The 19,722-nt window shown below is 36.4% G+C and overlaps 1 protein-coding gene across 3 annotated transcripts in view; it reads left to right on the top strand.

Moving 5' to 3' along the window:
* The window catches only part of LOC116272698 (probable phospholipid-transporting ATPase IM), a 144,298-nt gene extending 125,110 nt beyond the window's left edge, over positions 1-19,188 (top strand). For 2 of the 3 annotated variants that reach the window (XM_031661461.1, XM_031661462.1), the window contains exons 12-14: positions 856-1,052; positions 7,885-8,093; positions 17,734-19,184. In XM_031661461.1, coding sequence (XP_031517321.1) covers positions 856-1,052; positions 7,885-8,093; positions 17,734-17,789 — 462 coding nt within the window. In that variant the 3' untranslated portion in view covers positions 17,790-19,184. Of the gene's footprint in view, positions 1-855; positions 1,053-7,884; positions 8,094-17,733 lie in introns of all 3 variants that reach the window. The other variant, XM_031661463.1, reaches the window with a different exon arrangement.
* Positions 19,189-19,722: the final 534 nt, after the last annotated feature.

The raw sequence follows: 19,722 nt of genomic DNA, 5'->3' as shown, positions 1-19,722 counted from the left end.
TTCAACTCAGGTCTTAACCATGTTCACTGAGTCTGTGGCCTTTCCTTTCCCAGGAAGGGTTTTAGACTCACTGTAGATTGACCTTGTTGTCTCTCTAGTTGTTATACCTACAAATATGTGTTTTTCTAATTCTGTTACTAATAACAATGTAAGTGTCTGCTAATGGTTTTCAAGTTGCTTCCCACATTTGTATCCTAAAAGTAAAGTATACATGTCATGAAGTATTTTAGTTATCCTTACATTTCTTGTTGACCTCAAGTAAGGATTGTGTAGCCAGATCTATAGCCAAGAGACTTGGTTAGTCTGAAATTGTTCTTTATCACTGATATTTTCTTTTGCATTTATGCCTTGGGTGGCCATATAATTTATCATCCAAACAGGACACTTTTGAAGGTGAAATGCAACATGATTACTATTACATCTGGACAATGGTTGTAAACTGGGGCCATCCAGGACAAATCAGTGCATATGGTCTCCTTTAATTAAGCCACCTAAATATACCTACTTACCACAAATTGAGGATGTGAAGTTGTTAACTATGTGAACATAGACAAGTTACATAGTCTTTATGGTGCTTCTATTTTACTTTGTTTTTAAACTGTAAAGTGGGAATAATGACTGTTCCCATCTTAGAGCGTCAATGGGCAGATTCAGTGAGAAAATGTATGTAAAATATTTAGCTGAGTTCCTGACATAAAAATTTGAAATTTTATTCATATGACTAATGGTAAGAAGAGGTTTGCATACTTGCTTTTCAAATGACTATTTCTTGGAGTTAGACGCATAATTAGATCATGTTGATATGACTAATTTTGGGTTCAAGTTAACCTTAACCAGACTTCTATCTTATTTCAGATTTTTGGGTTTCTGATATGCTTGGGAATTATTCTTGCAATAGGAAATTCAATCTGGGAGAGTCAAATTGGGGACCAATTTAGAACTTTCCTCTTTTGGAATGAAGGAGAGAAGAGCTCTGTGTTCTCCGGATTCTTAACATTCTGGTCATATATTATTATTCTCAATACAGTTGTACCCATTTCCTTATATGTGAGGTAAGATGAGAGTTTACATTTTAATGAAATAATTTCATCCAAACCTTTGTTTCCAGTAATCATTTTTGTTTGTTTTAAAATTTCAGCAGTGCAATAGATATCTTGCTCTTAACTGCTTATGATTTGTGACATCTGTTTCAAATGGGACAGCTTAGCTGTTTAATCTGTTTAACTTTTATGTTTTCAAATTATAATAAATGTGGTTCATTTTCTTCTTGATTTGATTTGGTTTCTTAGAAATGTTTTTCTCTGTAAGACATGGACTACAATATAATCTCATGTAACCTGATCAATTAGAATTGGTTAATTTTGAGTAAGAAAAGGAAGAACATTGGGGAGATCTATAGAGGGGGTGCCTCTTTGCCACTAGGCTGGCTCTATAGATACATGGATTCAGGTCCTGTTCTACCACTTACTAGCTCCATAATCTTGGGCAAGTAACTTCGTCTTCTAGTGCCTCAGTTCCCTCATTTTAAAAATGAAGAAAATTATAGTTCTACCTCATAGGATTGTATGAGGAGTGAATACATGCCTATAAAGCTCTAAGAATTCCTAACACATTATAAAAGCTTAATGAATATTAGCTTTTCCTATTATTATTAGTAACTATAAGTACATTCATAAAGGAGTTAAAATATAGTAGGTGATGCTAGTCCATTGTAAGATAAGAAGTATGATTTATAACTTCTACTACAATTTGATCTGTCAGGATTAGATTTGATCCCATAAATTAGAGCTAAGGTGGTCTCTCTTTTTGCCTCTCTGTCTCTCTACATACACAAAGAACATACACACACACCTCTTTATTTAGATACATGTATATGCATATATGTATATGTGTGTGTATTTGATAAGTATTAGAAATTGGCCCTAGAATCTGTACCTGGGACATTCTTGATCCCGATCCTAACAAGACTGAGCCAAACTGTCCCAAAAACACTGGAGCCAAGATGGGACTTGGTTGTTTGACACTTCTCATCATCAATACTTCAACAATACACAAAATCATCAGCTCTAAATCCCCACTTATTTTTATACACCGCTTTTTATCTCTCTTCAAAAACCTAGCTATGATGAAGCAAGGGAAGTTTAATGCACAAAATCCACCCTTGTTTTGGATAGTGGTCAGGAAACTGAAATGCCAAGTTGTGGGAAATTGACTTGAAGTAGTGGCATGTGGCCACAATACCACAAATTGCTTTGGGCTCTCTGGAGCTGTGGTCAGAGAGGCTCTATTTAAACTATATCCTACTGGCTCATCTTTGATTTTGAGGACCTCTCATGCTTGTATCCAATTATAAAGTCTGTAATAAATCCTGCTTTTTGCCGGAAGAGCTACAGTCAGCTTTTATAGCATTCCTTTATGTCCTAAATGAATAATAAATGTGCATAGTGGCTTTCCATCTGCACATATGCAGTTTCATATGTCCTCACGAAGGACGTATATTCTGTATACATTCTTTCTTTGAAGAACATTGGCATTTTCATTTAATGATTTGAAAGATTGATTTTTTTTTTTAATGATACCAAAGGTAGATTCTCAGTTTGGCATTCCTTATACTTCTAATGTGCCATGGTTCATTAGACAGAAAACGTATTTGTAATAGTCCAAACCCAGTTTCTGGTCTCGGTACTGCCACTAAAAGCTGTGTGACCTTGGAGAAAGTGCTTGACTTCTCTGTGCCTTGGTTAGTTTGTCAAATATGTGCTTCCCCATTAAAAAAGGGGATTAAAAGATTAATTTCTGAGTTGCTTTATCCTCCACATAATACCACCTTACCTTTAGGTAACATTTTATATATATAAAGTGATTCAGCATGATACGTTATCACTTAAAAACTACTTTCTTATGCATTCTTATAATTTTCAAAATTACTAATGTTCTGTAATATACCATGAAATATGATACTTTAAGACTCTGTGAATGCTTTTCTCTTTTTTTTAGCATTTTATATTTTACACGTCCACATACTTTATCTCATTCATGTTGCCCAACAATCTTATGAAGTAGGATTTGCTGAACTGCTTTCAAAATGATGAGAGGATTTGCTCAGGATCGTGAGCTAATGAGGGACAGAAGTCTTCTGAGAGTTGGGACAGTGTTTTCCTCTATCCCTAAGCTATGTATGATTTATTACTCAGTGAAGAAATCAAAAGAAAAAAAAGAGTCTAGAGTTCTGTCCTAGTTGTAAGGCATGGAAATTACGAAGACAAATGAGAGCCTTTCTCTCGCCAAATAAGTACAGTGATTCTGATCTTAACTCGAGGGAAAAAGCATTCCAAGGAATTTCAGGTTACGCAGTCCTAAAGATTGAGACATAGAAAAAGAGAACTCCCAGGTATTTCTGTCCAGAATGATGAAGACCTTCTGCCAAAGCTTCTATTAGGCTTTAGAATATGTACAAAGAGTAAATTAGTGCCATATGTCACTTGAGGATAGAAGTTCAGTATTTGCTCTGAATGGTTAACAATTCCAGGCGAGGAAAGGACATTTATTTTGGTAGGATGTTTCTATGTTGTCAATTTGTTTATCTGTTGTGTTAAGGCGGACCCAGCTACAGTTTTTTAAAAAATACATAATCTTAAGAAATGCAACCATTGTTTCCCCAAGGAATTAGCTTTTGAGTGTTCTTTCCAAAGTAATAGGAGTTCATTTCTGTGTTGCTTGTTTTGCCCGAGACTGGGTGAAATTATAAGCTCTGTTCTGCGAGTATTCAGGCAGAAAACACTAAGTGGCCAGAGTATGCTAACTCTGAATATTTTTCTCCTTTTCTCTGCTATTGTAAAAGAAAGAGCTGAATGTTCCACTGTGGCTCTTCTGAATCCTCTTTTCCCAAACAAAAACGATGCCCATTTTCTCTTCAGACTTTTAAGCTCTAGGAATTTGAATAAGTTTTGAATACTTCCATTGGCTTATACTATAACACAGAACAGTCAAATTCTGTTTCATTCACTTTGGTTTAAGATTACAGGGAGCTACTCGATTTTCAGATAAATAAAAAACTTCATGGTTTGTATTGTGACCCTCATAATGCCATTCTTAAGGCCTGGTCTGCACTGGCTTTCCCAAATCCCTGAGTTCTAGTCTTGGCTCTGTGGCTAATTATTGATGTGACGTTGGGTTAGTCACTTTATCTCTCTAAGTCTTAATATCCCTATTGGTGAAATTAGAGTCCAAAGAGTTAAAATTCGTACACCCAACACTGGTTGACTGCCTCTGATGGGCAAGATACTACCCCAGCCCGTTGTAAGTGCTAATGCTTTTTGAGTGAAAGGAATAAGGAAAATAAAGCTGAATCAGACTAGCTAGCGAGGAATTTACATGGAGGGTGGGGGTGGGGTGGAATGCAGACGAGTAAACCATACATGAAGATAAATAAATAAATAAAGAGTGTGAGTTATGTATCTTAATATCATATCACACTCTACATAGTCACAGTGTAATTTTAGTTAGGGAGAAAAAATGTGCTACCATTCAAATAGTTAAAAATGAATTGGCCCCAAACCTCTTTTGGGGAGGGAAACGTAGGTATGTCATGTACTTTTAGAACTTGAAGTATAGAATTTAATAACCAGAAACGATTTGAGTGTCATCTAGCCCAACTTTCTCACTCTACAGATGAGAGAAACCAAGGATTAATTTCCACTAAGATCAGAAATAAGCTATGGTACCTGCTATTACCATAACTATTTTCTACTGTTCTGGATATCCTTGTTAAAGTACAAAGACATGAAACTGAAATATCCATGAATAAGATAAGACATGAAACTGAAATAAACCTATTGGAAAGGAAGAACACAGATAATAATATGATTATAAATCTAGTCAATCCATAAGAATAATCTGTAAAACTTTCAGTAGGATAATTTAGTTATGTCTAATTATGAAAGTAACATTACAAAAATTAAAAGCTTTATTTTAGTACAACAACAATTTAAAAACTTATCCTATCAAAAAAAAGTTTAAATTCTGCCCTTTGTATCCATGGGTTTTGTATCTATGGACTCTACCAACCATAGATGGGAAATATTTGAAAAAAAAAGGATGGTTGTATCTGTACTGAACATGTACAGAGTTTTTTTCTTATCATTATTCCCTAAACAATACAGTATAAGAACTATTTACATAGCATTTACATTGTATTAGGTATTATAAGTAATCTAGAGATGACTTAAAGTATACAAGAGGATATGGGTAGGCTATATGCAAATACTATGCCATTTTATGTAAGGGACTTGAGCATCCTCAGATTGGGAGTCCTGTAACCAATCCCCCATGGATTCAAGGGACGACTGAACAAATCTATAAGGCTATGGTATGAACCTATGTGAAAAAGCAAAACTAAACTAAACTAAAATTCCTTAACTAATTGAGGTACTTTAAAAAATGGAATTCCTAAAAAGATTTGACCTTCTCCTTGAAGTTGTATTTAAGTTTATAAAATATCAGTTCTTTTCAAATAATTAAGAGTTTAACATAGACCTAACCAAAATCTCAAATAAATTTTGTAGGAAAATTAATACATTTATTCAAATGTTTACTTCGATGAATACATTGATTCTATCAGGAAAAATAAATGGGTGATTATAGTTAAGAGTTTTTGAAGAGGAAGAGAATAAAGGTGATTTTGTTTCTTCTATGTATTGCCAGTTATTATAAAGCTACAGTAATGAAAACAAGAGATGCATTAAGTGTCATATCAATGAATAAAATTGAAATCCATAAATCAGATGGTAGTGAGTAAAATGATTTATTTGTGACACAGAAAGCATCCCAGCTTAATGGGGAAATGATTGATTGTTCAACAAATGTTGATGTAACATCTTCTTGTTTGGAAAACTTGAAATTTGCTCCTCATATGTACATCAAACTTTCAATTTCAATCATAAATTTCAATTGGGATAAGTAATTATGAAAAAATCAATAAAAACAATTAAAATATAGATATCTGTATATATAATCTTGGCATAGATAAGGCTTATCTAAACAAAACTATAAAACAAAGTATAAACTTCTGATGAATTTGATCCTTTAGAAAGAGAAAACTTCATATCAAAAAACTGGAAATAAAATGAAAAGACCATCAGCCAGCTGTGGTGGTACATGTAGTCCCAGCTACTCTAGAGGCAGAGGTGGGAGGATCGCTTGAGCTCAGGAATTTGAGGCCAACCTGGGCAACATGGCAAGACCTCGTCTCTAAAAAAAAAAAAAAAAAAAAAAAAAAAGAGGACAAGTGGCCAGGTGCAGTGGCACACACCTATAATCCCAGCACTTTAGGTGGCCAAGGTGAGTGGATCACCTGAGGTCAGGAGTTTGAGACCAGCCTGAACAACATGGCGAAACCCCGTCTCTACTAAAAATACAAAAAAATTAGCCAGGCATGGTGGAGCATGCCTGTAATCCCAGCTGCTCTGGAGGCTGAGGCGGGGAATCGCTTGAACCAGGGAGGCAGAGGTTGCAGCGAGCCGAGATAGCACCATTGCACTCCAGCTTGGGCAACAAGAGTGGAACTCCGTCTCAATAAAAAAAAAAAAAAAAAAAGACAAATGATAAATTGGATAAAATATTTGCGTTGTTTTTTTGACAGAATTAATAGACTTAATAACTATAGAATTCTTACAAATCACTAATAAATATACCGGTATCAGAATAGGAAAAATAAAATAGGCAGATACAATTAGATAATTCCAAGAAGAAATGTCACTGGCCAATAAAATTTGAAAAAAGTGTTAAACTCATTGATAAGAAATGCAGTAAACAGTAGTGACATAGCTTTTGAATTTGCATATGGTGAAAGATAATTCTTAATAATCTGATGGTAGAAACACGTTGCTATGACGTTTTTGGAAATCAGTTTGACATTATGTATGACATTGAGCATTGAGAGAGTTCATACACTTTGCCATAGAAATTTTGCTTCTGGAGCTGGGAGGTCATAAATGATTACTAGAATGTAGTCAGAATTATATTAATAATTAATTATTGTAATAATTAACATAATTATGTAATTAGAATGTGATGCAACACTCTTTTCATGGTAAACGGGCAGAGTGGTTTGACAACACATCCTGTTTTCACTCAGTATCTGTTATGGTTTGGTTCTGCTTCGTGGAAATACTATTTTCTATCTCTTTTGGCAAAGTGAAGCCACATCAAACAATGTATTGGAGAGAAAGTTCTCAACAGCACATTTCTTTAGATTAGACATCAGACAAACATCTTCAATAATAATTAGTTTCCCCTACCACAGAGTTCCCCAACTCCCAGACCACAGACCTGAGCTCCGCCTCCTGTCAGAGCTGTGGCAGCAACATTAGATTCTCAAAGGAGTGCAAACCCTATTGTGAACTGCGCAGCGGTTTATATATTGCAATGTAATAATAGAAATAAAGTGCATATTAAATGTAATGTGCTTGAATTATCCTGAAACCATCCGCCTTCCCCTGATCTGTGGAAAAGTGTCTTCCACAAAACTGGCTCCCAGTGACAAAAAGGTTGGGGACCACTCCTATCATATAGGAGGAGACACAAACTAATACGCTACACACAAAATCTCCACTGGGCCTGTTTAATGTAGAAAACCATGAAACATTCCCTAAAGTTTTATCCTAAGCTGGCTTATTGTTTTATGGTGTTGCAGGAAATGACTTGGAAAGGTTTATAAGCAGACTCTGCCGAGAAGCTTCTAAAGATCCCTGTGACCTAGGGACAAAGCATCCACATTTTCCTCTAAACGCTGAAGACTTTGGCAGACTTCTTATTTTGGCAAAATATTGTATGTTCTGAAATTAATGGAGCATTTCTTTTTTTTTCCATTTTAATGGATGACAGCGTGGAAGTAATTCGTCTAGGACACAGTTATTTTATAAACTGGGACCGGAAGATGTATTATTCTCGAAAAGCAACACCTGCAGAGGCTCGGACGACCACGCTCAATGAGGAACTGGGGCAGATTGAGTACATTTTCTCCGACAAAACGGGTACCCTCACTCAAAACATCATGACCTTTAAAAGATGTTCCATTAATGGGAGAATCTATGGTAAGAGACACAGTTCCTTTCTCTTAACGGTATTTTTAACAATTTCTTAAATAACTTACCCCATTAAAAAAATTTAAAAATCCAAAACAATCACTGGCTTTCTTATTAATATGGGCACCATCAGCATCTATCATATAGATGCTGGTATGCTTGGCAGACAGTAAATTCTCATTGAATATGTATTGGATAAATGTTGAGTAATTTAGATGAAACTTTGGATTTATTGCCATTTATGGATAGAGAAGAGAGTTAGATAAGATAACTCTCTGAAGTTCCTTTCAGTGCTCTGTGGGATTCTTTATTATTATTATTATACTTTAAATTCTGGGATACATGTGCAGAACGTGCAAGTTTGTTACGTAGGTATACATGTGCCATAGTGGTTTGCTGCACCCATCAACCTGTCATCTACATTAGGTATTTCTCCTAATGCCATTACTCCCCTAGCCTCCCAGCCCCCAACACGCTGTGGTGTGTGATGTTCCCCTCCCTGTGTCCTTGTGATCATATTGTTGAACTCCCACTTATGAGTGAGAACATGCAGTGTTTGGTTATCTTTTCCTGTGTTAGTTTGCTGAGAATGATGGTTTCCAGCCTCATCCAAGTCTCTGCAAAGGACATGAATCATCCTTTTTTATGGCTGCATAGTATTTCATGGTGTATATGTGCCATATTTTCTTTATCCAATCTATCATTGATGGGCATTTGGGTTGGTTCCAAATCTTTGCTATTATGAATAGTGCTACAATAAACATATGTGTGCATGTGTCTTTATAGTACAATGATTTGCAATCCTTTGGGTATATACCCAGTAATGGAATTGCTGAGTCAAATGGTATTTCTGGTTCTAGATCTTGAGGAATTGCCACAGTGTCTTCCACAATGGTTGAACTAATTTACACTCCCACCAACAGTGTAAAACCATTCCTATTTCTCCACATCCTCTCCAGCACCTGTTGTTTCCTGACTTTTTAATAATCACTATTCTAACTGGTATGAGATGGTATCTTATTGTGGTTTTGATCTGCATTTCTCTGACGGCCAGTGATGATGGGCATTTTTTCATGTGTCTGTTGCCGCATAAATGTCTTCTTTTGAGAAGTGTCTGTTCATATCCTTTGCCCACTTTTTGATGATGTTGTTTGTTTTTTTCTTGTAAGTTTAAGTTCCTTGTAGATTCTGGATATTAGTCCTTTGTCAGATGGATAGATTGAAAAAATTTACCTCCATTCTGTAGGTTGCCTCTTCACTCTGATGATAGTTTCTTTTGCTGTGCCAAAGCTCTTTAATTAGGTTCCATTTGTAAATTTTGGCTTTTGTTGCCATTGCTTTTGGTGTTTTAGTCATGAAGTCTTTGCCCATGCCTATGTCCTGAATGGTATTGCCTAGGTTTTCTTCTAGAGTTTTTATGGTTTTAGGTCTTATTTTTAAGTCTTTAATCCATCTTGAATTAATTTTTGTATAAGGTGTAAGGAAGGGGTCCAGTTTCAGTTTTCTGCATATGGCTAGCCAGTTTTCCCAACACCGTTTATTAAGTAGGGAATCCTTTCTCCATTGCTTGTTTTTGTCAGGTTTGTCAAAGATCAGATAGTTGCAGGTGTGTGGCATTATTTCTGAGGCCTCTGTTCTGTTCAATTGGTCTATATATCCCTTTTGGTAGCAGTACCATGCTGTTTTGGTTGCTGTAGCCTTGTAGTATAGTTTGAAGTCAGGTAGCATAATGCCTCCAGCTTTGTTCTTTATGCTTAGGATTGTCTTGGCTATAGGGGCTCTTTTTTGGTTCCATATGAAGTTTAAAGTAGTTTTTTCTAATTCTGTGAAGAAAGTCAATGGTAGCTTGATGGGGTTAGCACTGAATCTGTAAATTACTTTGGGCAGTATGGCCATTTTCACAATATTGATTCTTCCTATCCACAAGCATGGGATGTTTTCCCATTGTTTGTGTCCTCTCTTATGTCCTAGAACAGTGGTTTGTAGTTCTCCTTGAAAAGGTCCTTCATATCCCTTGTTCGTGTATTTCTAGGTATTTTGTTCTCTTTGTAGCTATTGTGAATGGGAGTTTACTCATCATTTGGCTTTCTGTCTATTATTGGTGTATAGGAATGCTTGTAATTTTTGCACATTGATTTTGTATCCTGAAACTTTGCTGAAGTTGCTTGTCAGCTTAAGGAGATTTTGGGCTGAGACGATGGGGTTTTCTAATCATGTCATCTGCAAACAGAGACAATTTGATTTCCCCTCTTCCTATTTGAATACACTTTATTTCTTTGTCTTGCCTGATTGCCCTGGTCAGAACTTCCAATACTATGTTGAACAGAAGTGGCGAGAGAGGGCATCCTTGTCTTGTGCCGGTTTTCAAAGGGAATGTTTCCAGCTTTTGCCCATTCAGTATGATATTGACTGTGGGTTTGTCATAAATAGCTCTTATTATTTTGAGATATATTCCCTTAATACCTAGTTTATTGAGAGATTTTAGCATGAAGGGGTGCTGAATTTTATCAAAGGCCTTTTCTGCATCTGTTGAGATAATATGTGGTTTTAATCATTGGTTCTGTTTATGTGATGGATTATGTTTATTGATTTACCTATGTTGAATCAGCCTTACATCTCAGTGATGAAGCCAACTTGATCATGGTGAATAAGCTTTTGGGCGTGCTGGTGGATTTGGTTTGCCAGTATTTTACTGAGGATTTTCGCACGGATGTTCATCAGGGATATTGGCCTGAAATTTTCTTTTTTTGTTGTGTCTCTTCCTGGTTTTGGTATCAGGATGAGGCTGGCCTGATAAAATGAGTCAAGGAGGAGTTTTTCTTTTTCTATTGTTTAGAATAGTTTCAGAAGGAATGGTACCAGCTCCTCTTTGTATTTCTGGTACAGTTCAGCTGTGAATCTCTCTGGTCTTGGGCTTTTTTTGGTTGGTAGACTATTAATTACTGCCTCAATTTCAGAACTTGTTATTGGTCTATTCAGAGATTCAACTTCTTCCTGGTTTAGTCTTGGGAGGTTGTATGTGTCCAAGAATTTATCCATTTCTTCTAGATTTTCTAGTTTATTTGCATAGAGGTATTTATAGTATTCTCTGATGGTAGTTTGTTTTTCTGTGGGATCGGTGGTGATATCCCCTTTATCACTTTTTATTGTGTCTATTTGACTCTTCTCTCTTTTCCTCTTTATTATTCTGGCTAGTGGTCTGTCTATTTTGTTAATCTTTTCAAAAAACCAACTCCTGGATTCATTGATATTTTGAAGGGTTTTTCGTGTCTCTATCTCCTTCAGTTCTGTTCTGATCTTAGTTATTTCTTGTCTTCTGCTAGCTTTTGGATTTGTTTGCTCTTTCTTCTCTAGTTATTTTAATTGTGATGTTAAGATGTCGATTTTAGATATTTCCCTCTTTCTCCTGTGGGCATTTAGTGCTATAAATTTCCCTCTAAACAATACTTTATCTATGTCCCAGAGATTCTGGTACATTGTTTCTTTGTTCTCATTGGTTTCAAATAACTTATTTATTTCTGCCTTTATTTCATTATTTACCCAGTAGTCATTCAGGAGCAAGTTGTTCAGTTTCCATGTAGTTGTGTGGTTTTGAGTGAGTTTCTTAATCCTGAGTTCTACTTTGATTGCACTGTGGTCTGAGACTGTTTGTTATGATTTCTGTTCTTTTGCATTTGCTGAGTAGTGTTTTACTTCCAATTATGTGGTCAGTTTTAGAATAAATGCAATGTGGTGCTGAGAAGAATGTATATTCTGTTGATTTGGGGTAGAGAGTTCTGTAGATGTCTATTAGGTCCGCTTGGTGCAGAGCTGAGTTCAAGTGCTGAATATCCTTGTTAATTTTCTGTCTCGTTGATCTGTCTAATATTGACAATGGGGTGTTAAAGTCTCCCACTATAATTGTGTGGGAGTCTAAGTCTCTTTGTAGGTCTCTGAGAACTTACTTTATGAATCTGGGTGCTCCTGTATTGGCTGCATATATATTTAGGATAGTTAACTCTTCTTGTTGCATTGATCCCTTTACCATTTTGTAATGCCCTTCTTTGTCTCTTTTTGTCTTTGTTGGTTTAAAGTCTGTTTTGTCAGAGACTAGGATTGCAACCTCTGCTTTTTTTTGCTTTCCATTTGCTTGGTAAATATTCCTCCATCCCTTTATTTTGAGCCTATGTGTGTCTTTGCATATGAGATGGGTCTCCTGAATACAGCACACCAATGGGTCTTGACTCTTTATCCAATTTGCCAGTGTGTATCTTTTAATTGGGGCATTTAGCCCATTTACATTTAAGGTTAATATTGTTATGTGTGAATTTGATCCTGTCATTATGATGCTAGCTGGTCATTTTGCCCATTGGTTGATGCAGTTTCTTCATAGCGTCGATGGCCTTTACAATTTGGTATGTTTTTGTAGAGGCTGGTATGGGTTATTCCTTTCCATATTTAGTGCTTCTTTCAGGAGCTAAGGCAGGCCTGGTGGTGACAAAAATCTCTCAGCATTTCCTTGTCTTTAAAGGAGTTTATTTCTCCTTCACTTATGAAGCTTAATTTGGCTGGATATGAAATTCTTGGTTGAAAATTCTTTAAGAATGTTGAATATTGGCCCTCACTCTCTTCTGGCTTGTAGGGTTTCTGCAGAGAGAACCACTGTTTTTCTGATGGGCTTCCCTTTTTGAGTAACCTGACCTTTCTCTCTGGCTGCCCTTAACATTTTTTCCTTCATTTCAACCTTGGTGAATCTGATGAGTATGTGTCTTGGGGTTGCTCTTCTCAAGGAGTATCTTTGTGGTGTTCTCTGTGTTTTCTGAGTTTGAATGTTGGCCTGCCTTGCTAGGTTGGGGAAGTTCTCCTGGATAATATCCTGAAGAGTGTTTTCCAACTTGGTTCCATTCTCCCTGTCACTTTCAGCTACACCAATGAAACGTAGGTTTGGTCTTTTCACATAGACCCATATTTCTTGGAGGCTTTGTTCATTCCTTTTCATTCTTTTTTCTCTAATCTTGTCTTCATACTTTATTTCATTAAGTTGATCTTCAGTCTCTCTGATATTCTTTCTTCTGGTTGATTGATTCAGCTATTGATTCTTGTGTATGAATCATGAAGTTCTCATGCTGTGTTTTTGAGCTCCATCAGGTCACTTATGTTCTTCTCTAAACTGGTTATTCTAGCTAGCAATTCGTCTAACCTTTTTACAAAGTTCTTAGCTTCCTTGCATTGGGTTAGAACATGTTCCTTTAGCTTGGAAGAGTTTGTTTTTACACACCTTTTGAAGCCTACTTCTGTTAATTCTCTGTCCAGTTTTGTTTGCTTGCTGGTCAGGAGTTGTGATCCTTTGGAGGAGAAGAGGCGTTCTAGTTTTTGGAATTTTCAGCCTTTTTGCACTGGTTTTTCCTCACCTTTGTGGATTTATCTACCTTTGGTCTTTGTTGTTGGTGACCTTCAGATAGGGTTTTGTGTGGACATCCTTTTTGTTGCTGTTGATGCTATTCATTTCTGTTTGTTAGTTTTCCTTCTAACAGGCCTCTCAGTTGCAGGTCTGCTGGAGTTTGCTGGAGGTCCACTCCAGACCCTGTTTGCCTGAGTAACACCAGTAAAGGCTGCAGCCCAGCAAAGATTGCTGCTTGTTCCTTCCTCTGGAAGCTTTGTCCCAGAGGGACACTTGCCAGATGTCAGCCAGAGCTCTCCTGTATAAGGTGTCTGTCGACCTCTGCTGGGAGGTGTCTCCCAGTCAGGTTACCTGGGGTGTCAGGGACCCACTTGAGGAGGCAGTCTGTCCCTTAGTGGAGCTCGAGCGCTGTGCTGGGAGATCCGCTGCTCTCTTCAAAGCTGGCAGGCAGGAACATTTAATTCTGCTGAAGCCGTGCCCACAGCCACCCCTTCCCCCAGGTGCTCTGTCCCAGGGAGATGGGAGTTTTATCTATAATCCCCTGACTGGGGCTGCTGCCTTTCTTTCAGAGATGCCCTGCCCAGAGAGGAGGAATCTAGAAAGGCAGTCTGGCTACAGAGGCTTTGCTGAGCTGTGGTGGGCTCTGCCTGGTTCAAACATCCCGGCTTTGTTTACACTGTGAGGGGAAAACTGCCTACTCAAGCCTCCATAATGGTGGATGCCGCTCCCCCCACCAAGCTTGAGCATACCAGGTCAACTTCAGACTGCTGTGCTGGCAGTGAGAATTTCAAGCCAGTGGATCTTGATTATCTGAGTTATCTCAGTAAGGGCAGCATTTTATACTTGATTCCTATCAGCTCTGGGGTTTATGTAAGTGCACATGGTTTTGGGAATCTACTATTCATTTACAGGGCTGCCTTGAATGGCCAGATAAGCTGTTTCATTAATACCCACTTCTTGTTTGTGTGCTTTTCTCAGAATACATGCTCTATATTTGGCTTTTCAAGCATTCTATTTATATGTGACCCTTGTCACCCCAACGCTGGCCGATTTGCATATTGTTACTTCTGCTGAGAGCACAGAGGCTCTGTGGAACTTTCTGTGGATTCCTCTGGTCTCCCAGTGTCCCTTCACGGGACTCTGAGTGTGAGTTTCTCAATACAGAAATCTCAGGAAGTAAAGGAAATCCAAGAAAGAGGGAAAACCTTTCCTTTGTCCCCTGATGGGAAACTTCATACATTGCCAAGTATTTTAAAGCAAGATTTGACCCTGAACAAAACTAAGAAATAGAAGAAGTTGATGTTTGCAATCTCCTACTTTTTGACCTCCTTTGGTTACCCACACCCATATAACCCATGGTCATTGTGGTTTCCTCAGCTGTCTTCCACTCCCAGTTTCCTCTCCTGCCATCTCTGGTAGTGGACAAGATGATTTCCAACCTGGACTTCCACAAGCCCACAGTGGTATTGTTATATCAATATATTAATCTTATATCAGTATCATAATGACTGGTAAATAACAGAACCTTTCTTTAAAAAGTTCCTATTGGACATTATTTTCAGAGGCTTTCTAAAAATATTGCTTTAACCCAAAAAGTAGTTTAAATAGGAAACTTTTAATCAGAATATTGAAAATATTTTGAATTTTGGGGACTTTTTGGATTTTTTTTTTGGCCACATATTGATCTAATAATACAACCACTTCTAGGAAGCAATCTTAAAGGAATTATCAGACATGTGGACCAAGATTCATTTGTAGAAATGTTTATCATATATTATGATAAAGGTTCTATTTTTGGAGAAGGCCCTTGACTTTCACAAGAACTTTGCAAATCTCCAAATTCACAAATCCCATGATAGCTTGTAATTCCTCTCATGAAATGCAGGAAAGTAACTTAAAGATTTAAGTGATCCTTTAGACTCTTATTTTATATGCTATTATAATTTATAATGCATTTATAATACCATTAAAATAAATTCTTACTAAAGCACTCACAGAATGTTTCAGAATCATTTTTCCTTGTTTTCATACAAGTTGGGCATATTAATATCACAGATGCAGGCCTTGGGAAAATGTAACATTCGACTGTAATTTATCTAAATCTTCTATTTCCTGGGTAAGAAATATTATCTTCTTAGGCAATTTTTCTTCACTTTCATCACCAGCCCTGTAAATGGGCTTTTATTGTAGGGAGGAGGCAGACCATTTAACACAAAGACACATTTTTTTTTCTTTTTCTTTTTTCCATCATTTTATTAGAGTGACTGCGTACAGGGTAACCACTAGAGCATAACACAGTGAATTTGAGATTTAAATTCCAGGTGCTAGGCCAGGTTCATTCACTAGCTCAGGGACTCCTCCCACACCACAGCCATACAGCATTCCAGATTCAGACCAATGCCCCAGAGAAACAACAAATAGAACTGCTTGTCGAGTGGTTGGTGCTCATAGCATTGTATAGCGAAGAGAGAGAGAACTTAGATTAAAAAACCCACTATGCTTACTTTAGTTTTCATTTAGTCATGTCATTTTGAACCATTCTTTGGTTCTCTTATCCATAAAACGGAAATGAAAATCTTCACTTTGCAAGTTTATTATAAGGATCAGTGATAATTTAAAAGCCTGGCACAGGTTGATTCAAGTAACTCTTTTTTTTTTTTTTTTTTCCCAACTTTTAAGTTCAGGGGTACATGTTCAGGATGTGCAGGTTTGTTACATAGGTAAACGTGTGCCATGGTAGTTTCCTGGACAGATCATCCCATCACGTAGGTATTAAGTCTAGCTGTTCTTTTAGCTGTTCTTCCTGATGCTCTCCTTTCCCACATCAACAGGCCCCAGTGTGTGCTGTATCCCCCGTGTGTCCACGTGTTCTCATCATTCAGCTCCCACTTACAAGTGAGAACATGCAGTGTTTGGTTTTCTGTTCCCATGTTAGTTTGCTGAGGATAATGGATTCCAGCTCCATCCATGTCCCGGCAAAGGATATGACCTCATTCCTTTTTATGGTTGCACAGTATTCCATGGTGTATATGTACCACATTTTCTTTATCCAGTCTATCAATGATGGGCATGAGGTTAATTCCATGTCTTTTCTATTGTGAATAGTGTCGCAATGAACATATGTGTGTGTGTATCTTTATAATAGAATGATTTATATTCCTTTGGTATATACCCAGTAATTGGAATGCTGGATCAAATGTTATTTCTGCCTTTAGGTCCTTGAGGAATCGTCACACTGTCTTCCACAATGGTTGAACTAATTTACAGTCCCACTGTAAGAGGTTCTTTTTCTCCACAACCTTGCCAGCACCTGTTATTTTTTGACCTTTTAATAATAGCCATTCTGACTGGCGTGAGATGGTATCTCATTGTGGCTTTGATTTGCCTTTCTCTCCAATGATCAATAATGTTAAGCTTTTTTTCATATTTTTGTTGTCCTCATTTATTCTTCTTTTGAGAAGTGTCTGTTCATGTCCTTTGCCCACATGGGAGTTGACAGGTTTTTTCTCTTGTAAATTTGTTTAAGTTCCTTGTAGATTCTGGATATCAGACCTTTGTCAGATGGATAGATCACAAAATTTTTCTCTCATTCTGTAGGTTGTCTGTTTACTCGGATGATAGTTTCTTTAAGTCACTCATTATTATTATAAGAAATATAATCCTGGCAAATAGTATGAAACCTTCCAATGCCAAGTAAAAATTAAAAAAAAATTAATGCCTCACAATAGGGAAAGTGAAAGTAAATTATGCTACATCTATAATCATGGGCTACTATACAATGATTCAAAATAAGATTCAAAACAATTTGATTGATAGGAGAAATTCTCATGGTTAAAAACTGTAAGAACAAGAAGTTTATGAACAATGTGGTGAATATATGTGTATATAAAAATACACAATAAAAATCATTCTACAAATACTAGTTATTTCTGGATGAAGGGAAGTGATTTTTATTTTCTATTGTAAATGTCCCCTATTTTCCATTATACCTGTAATAAGTACATATTAGCTTAATCAGATAATCAAGAACTTGCCCACCCTAGGACATGATTCTATTGAGCACTACAGAACAGAATCACACAGCTGGGGGGACCAGGGCAAGATGGCCAAATAGGAACAGCTCCAGTCTGTAGCTCCCAGTGAGATCAACGCAGAAGGGGGACAGTTTCTGCATAATGGTGATATAATAAATAATAAGTGTATTCCTTAAAACTAAATGTCTAATCTAATTTCAATTTCACTTTTAATTCTCAATTTTTGTTTTGTCAGGTGAAGTACCTGATGACCTGGATCAGAAGACTGAAATAACTCAGGTGTGGAAGTGATAGAATTTTATTCTTAGTTTCAATTTCAAATTATATGTGGTTTTAAGAAAATGATAAACTTTTAGTGTCCTGATTTCCACTAAGACCAGATGAGATACTTAATGCATAACATTAAAAAATAGATTAATATGATTCAGAATTCCTTCTTATACTACTGAACCAACCACAGAGTTCTCCTGTTTTTTATTCTTGAGATATTTATGCAGATACAAGGAATCATATTTCCCCACCTTTTACATAGTGGAGAAATATAATTACATAGGTGGTGGCATAATTTACATAATGTTCTTCAACTTTCTCAACAATATATCTTGGAGATCTTTCTAGATTAGTTTTAAAAAAGTACTTTCTCATTCTTTTTAATGGCTGAATGGTATTTTGTTATATTGATGTTCCAAAATTTATATGAAGACATTTAGGATTTTCAATATTTTTCTAGTAAAGAAAATGCAGCAAAAAAACCCCCAAAACTGGATACATATGTTATTTCACATGTTAGAGAATATAGAATCTGTTTCTAGAAATAGAATTGCTAAATCAAAAGATATATGCATTTGTAATTTGATAAATATTGCAAATTGCCTTCTTTAGAATTTATAACAATTTACCCTGACACAAGTGTAAGAATGTCTGATTTCCCCCACTGTCACCAACACAATGTTTTATCAAAGTTTATGATCTTTGGTGAGATTATATGAAAAATGGGTACATCAATATTCATTCTAATTTTAACTTCTCTTATTATAAGTGAGGTTCAACATATTTTCATATGTTTGAGAGCTAATTATGTTTCTGTAAGTTTCTGGTTCGTAATTTTTTTACCCATTTTTTTCTATTGGGTTGTCTATTACAAAAATTAATTTGTATATTTCTATATTGGGGAAAATAAGTATTTGTCTGTGAAATGAGTTTTATGTATTCTTTTCACAATTTGTCATTTGTCCCATGATTATTTTTTCTGGTATTTTTGCCATGAAAAATATTTTATTTTCATGTAGTTGAGTTTATCACTTTTTCCTCCATCACTGAGTTTTATGTCTTAGATATAAAGCACACCATCATTATAGAGTTAATGTTTTACGTTTAAATCTTAGATTCATTTGGATTTTATCCTGGTGTAGAAGGTAAAGCATAAGTCCAACTATATTTTTCTCCAGGTGATTACTGACTTTACCCATTTATTTAAAAGCTTGTCCTCTTTTTCACTGATTTGGGATGTTACCTTTATAGCATGCCAAACTCTTGTGTACTAGATCTATTACTGAATTTTTGATGTGTTTTCTTTCTATGCATATGTTAGTATCATACAGTTTTAATTGTTGACAAAGGCTGGGTGTGGTGGCTGATGGCTGTAATCCCAGCACTTTGGGAGGGTGAGGTGGGAGGATCACGTGAGGTCAAGAGTTTGAGACTAGGCTGGCCAGCATGGTGAAACCCTGTCTCTACTACAAACATAAAAATTAGCCAGGTGTGGTGGTGGATGCCTATAGTCCCAGCTACTTGGGGGGCTGAGGCAGGAGATTTGCTTGAACCAGGGAGGCAGAGGTTGCAGTGAGCTGAGATCTCACCACTGCACTCCAGACTGGGAGACAGAATGAGACTTCATCTCAATAAAAAGAAATTCATTGACATTGACAAGGCTCTAACATTTGGTAAGACTAATTGTTTTTCAGTGCTCTTTTTTTTTTTTCTGTAGATTTCTCTGAACTGTTTTGCTTAAACTTTCCTCATGATTTTTTGTTAGAATGATGTTAAATTTATTGGTTATCTTAAGAAGTGTTAATATACTTATGATGTTGAATCTTCTTATCCAAGAACATAGCATGTATTTCAAGCTACTTAAGTCATATTTTGTGCCTCTCAGAAGCATTTTCAGGTTTTCTGCATAAATATGTTGCTCATTAAAAAAAATTATTCCTAGGTATGCAATTAA

The sequence above is a fragment of the Papio anubis genome, unplaced genomic scaffold (assembly GCF_008728515.1).
Source record: "Papio anubis isolate 15944 unplaced genomic scaffold, Panubis1.0 scaffold164, whole genome shotgun sequence".
In the NCBI taxonomy this organism is placed as follows: domain Eukaryota; kingdom Metazoa; phylum Chordata; class Mammalia; order Primates; family Cercopithecidae; genus Papio; species Papio anubis.
This window is presented reverse-complemented; position numbering and strand designations above follow the sequence as displayed.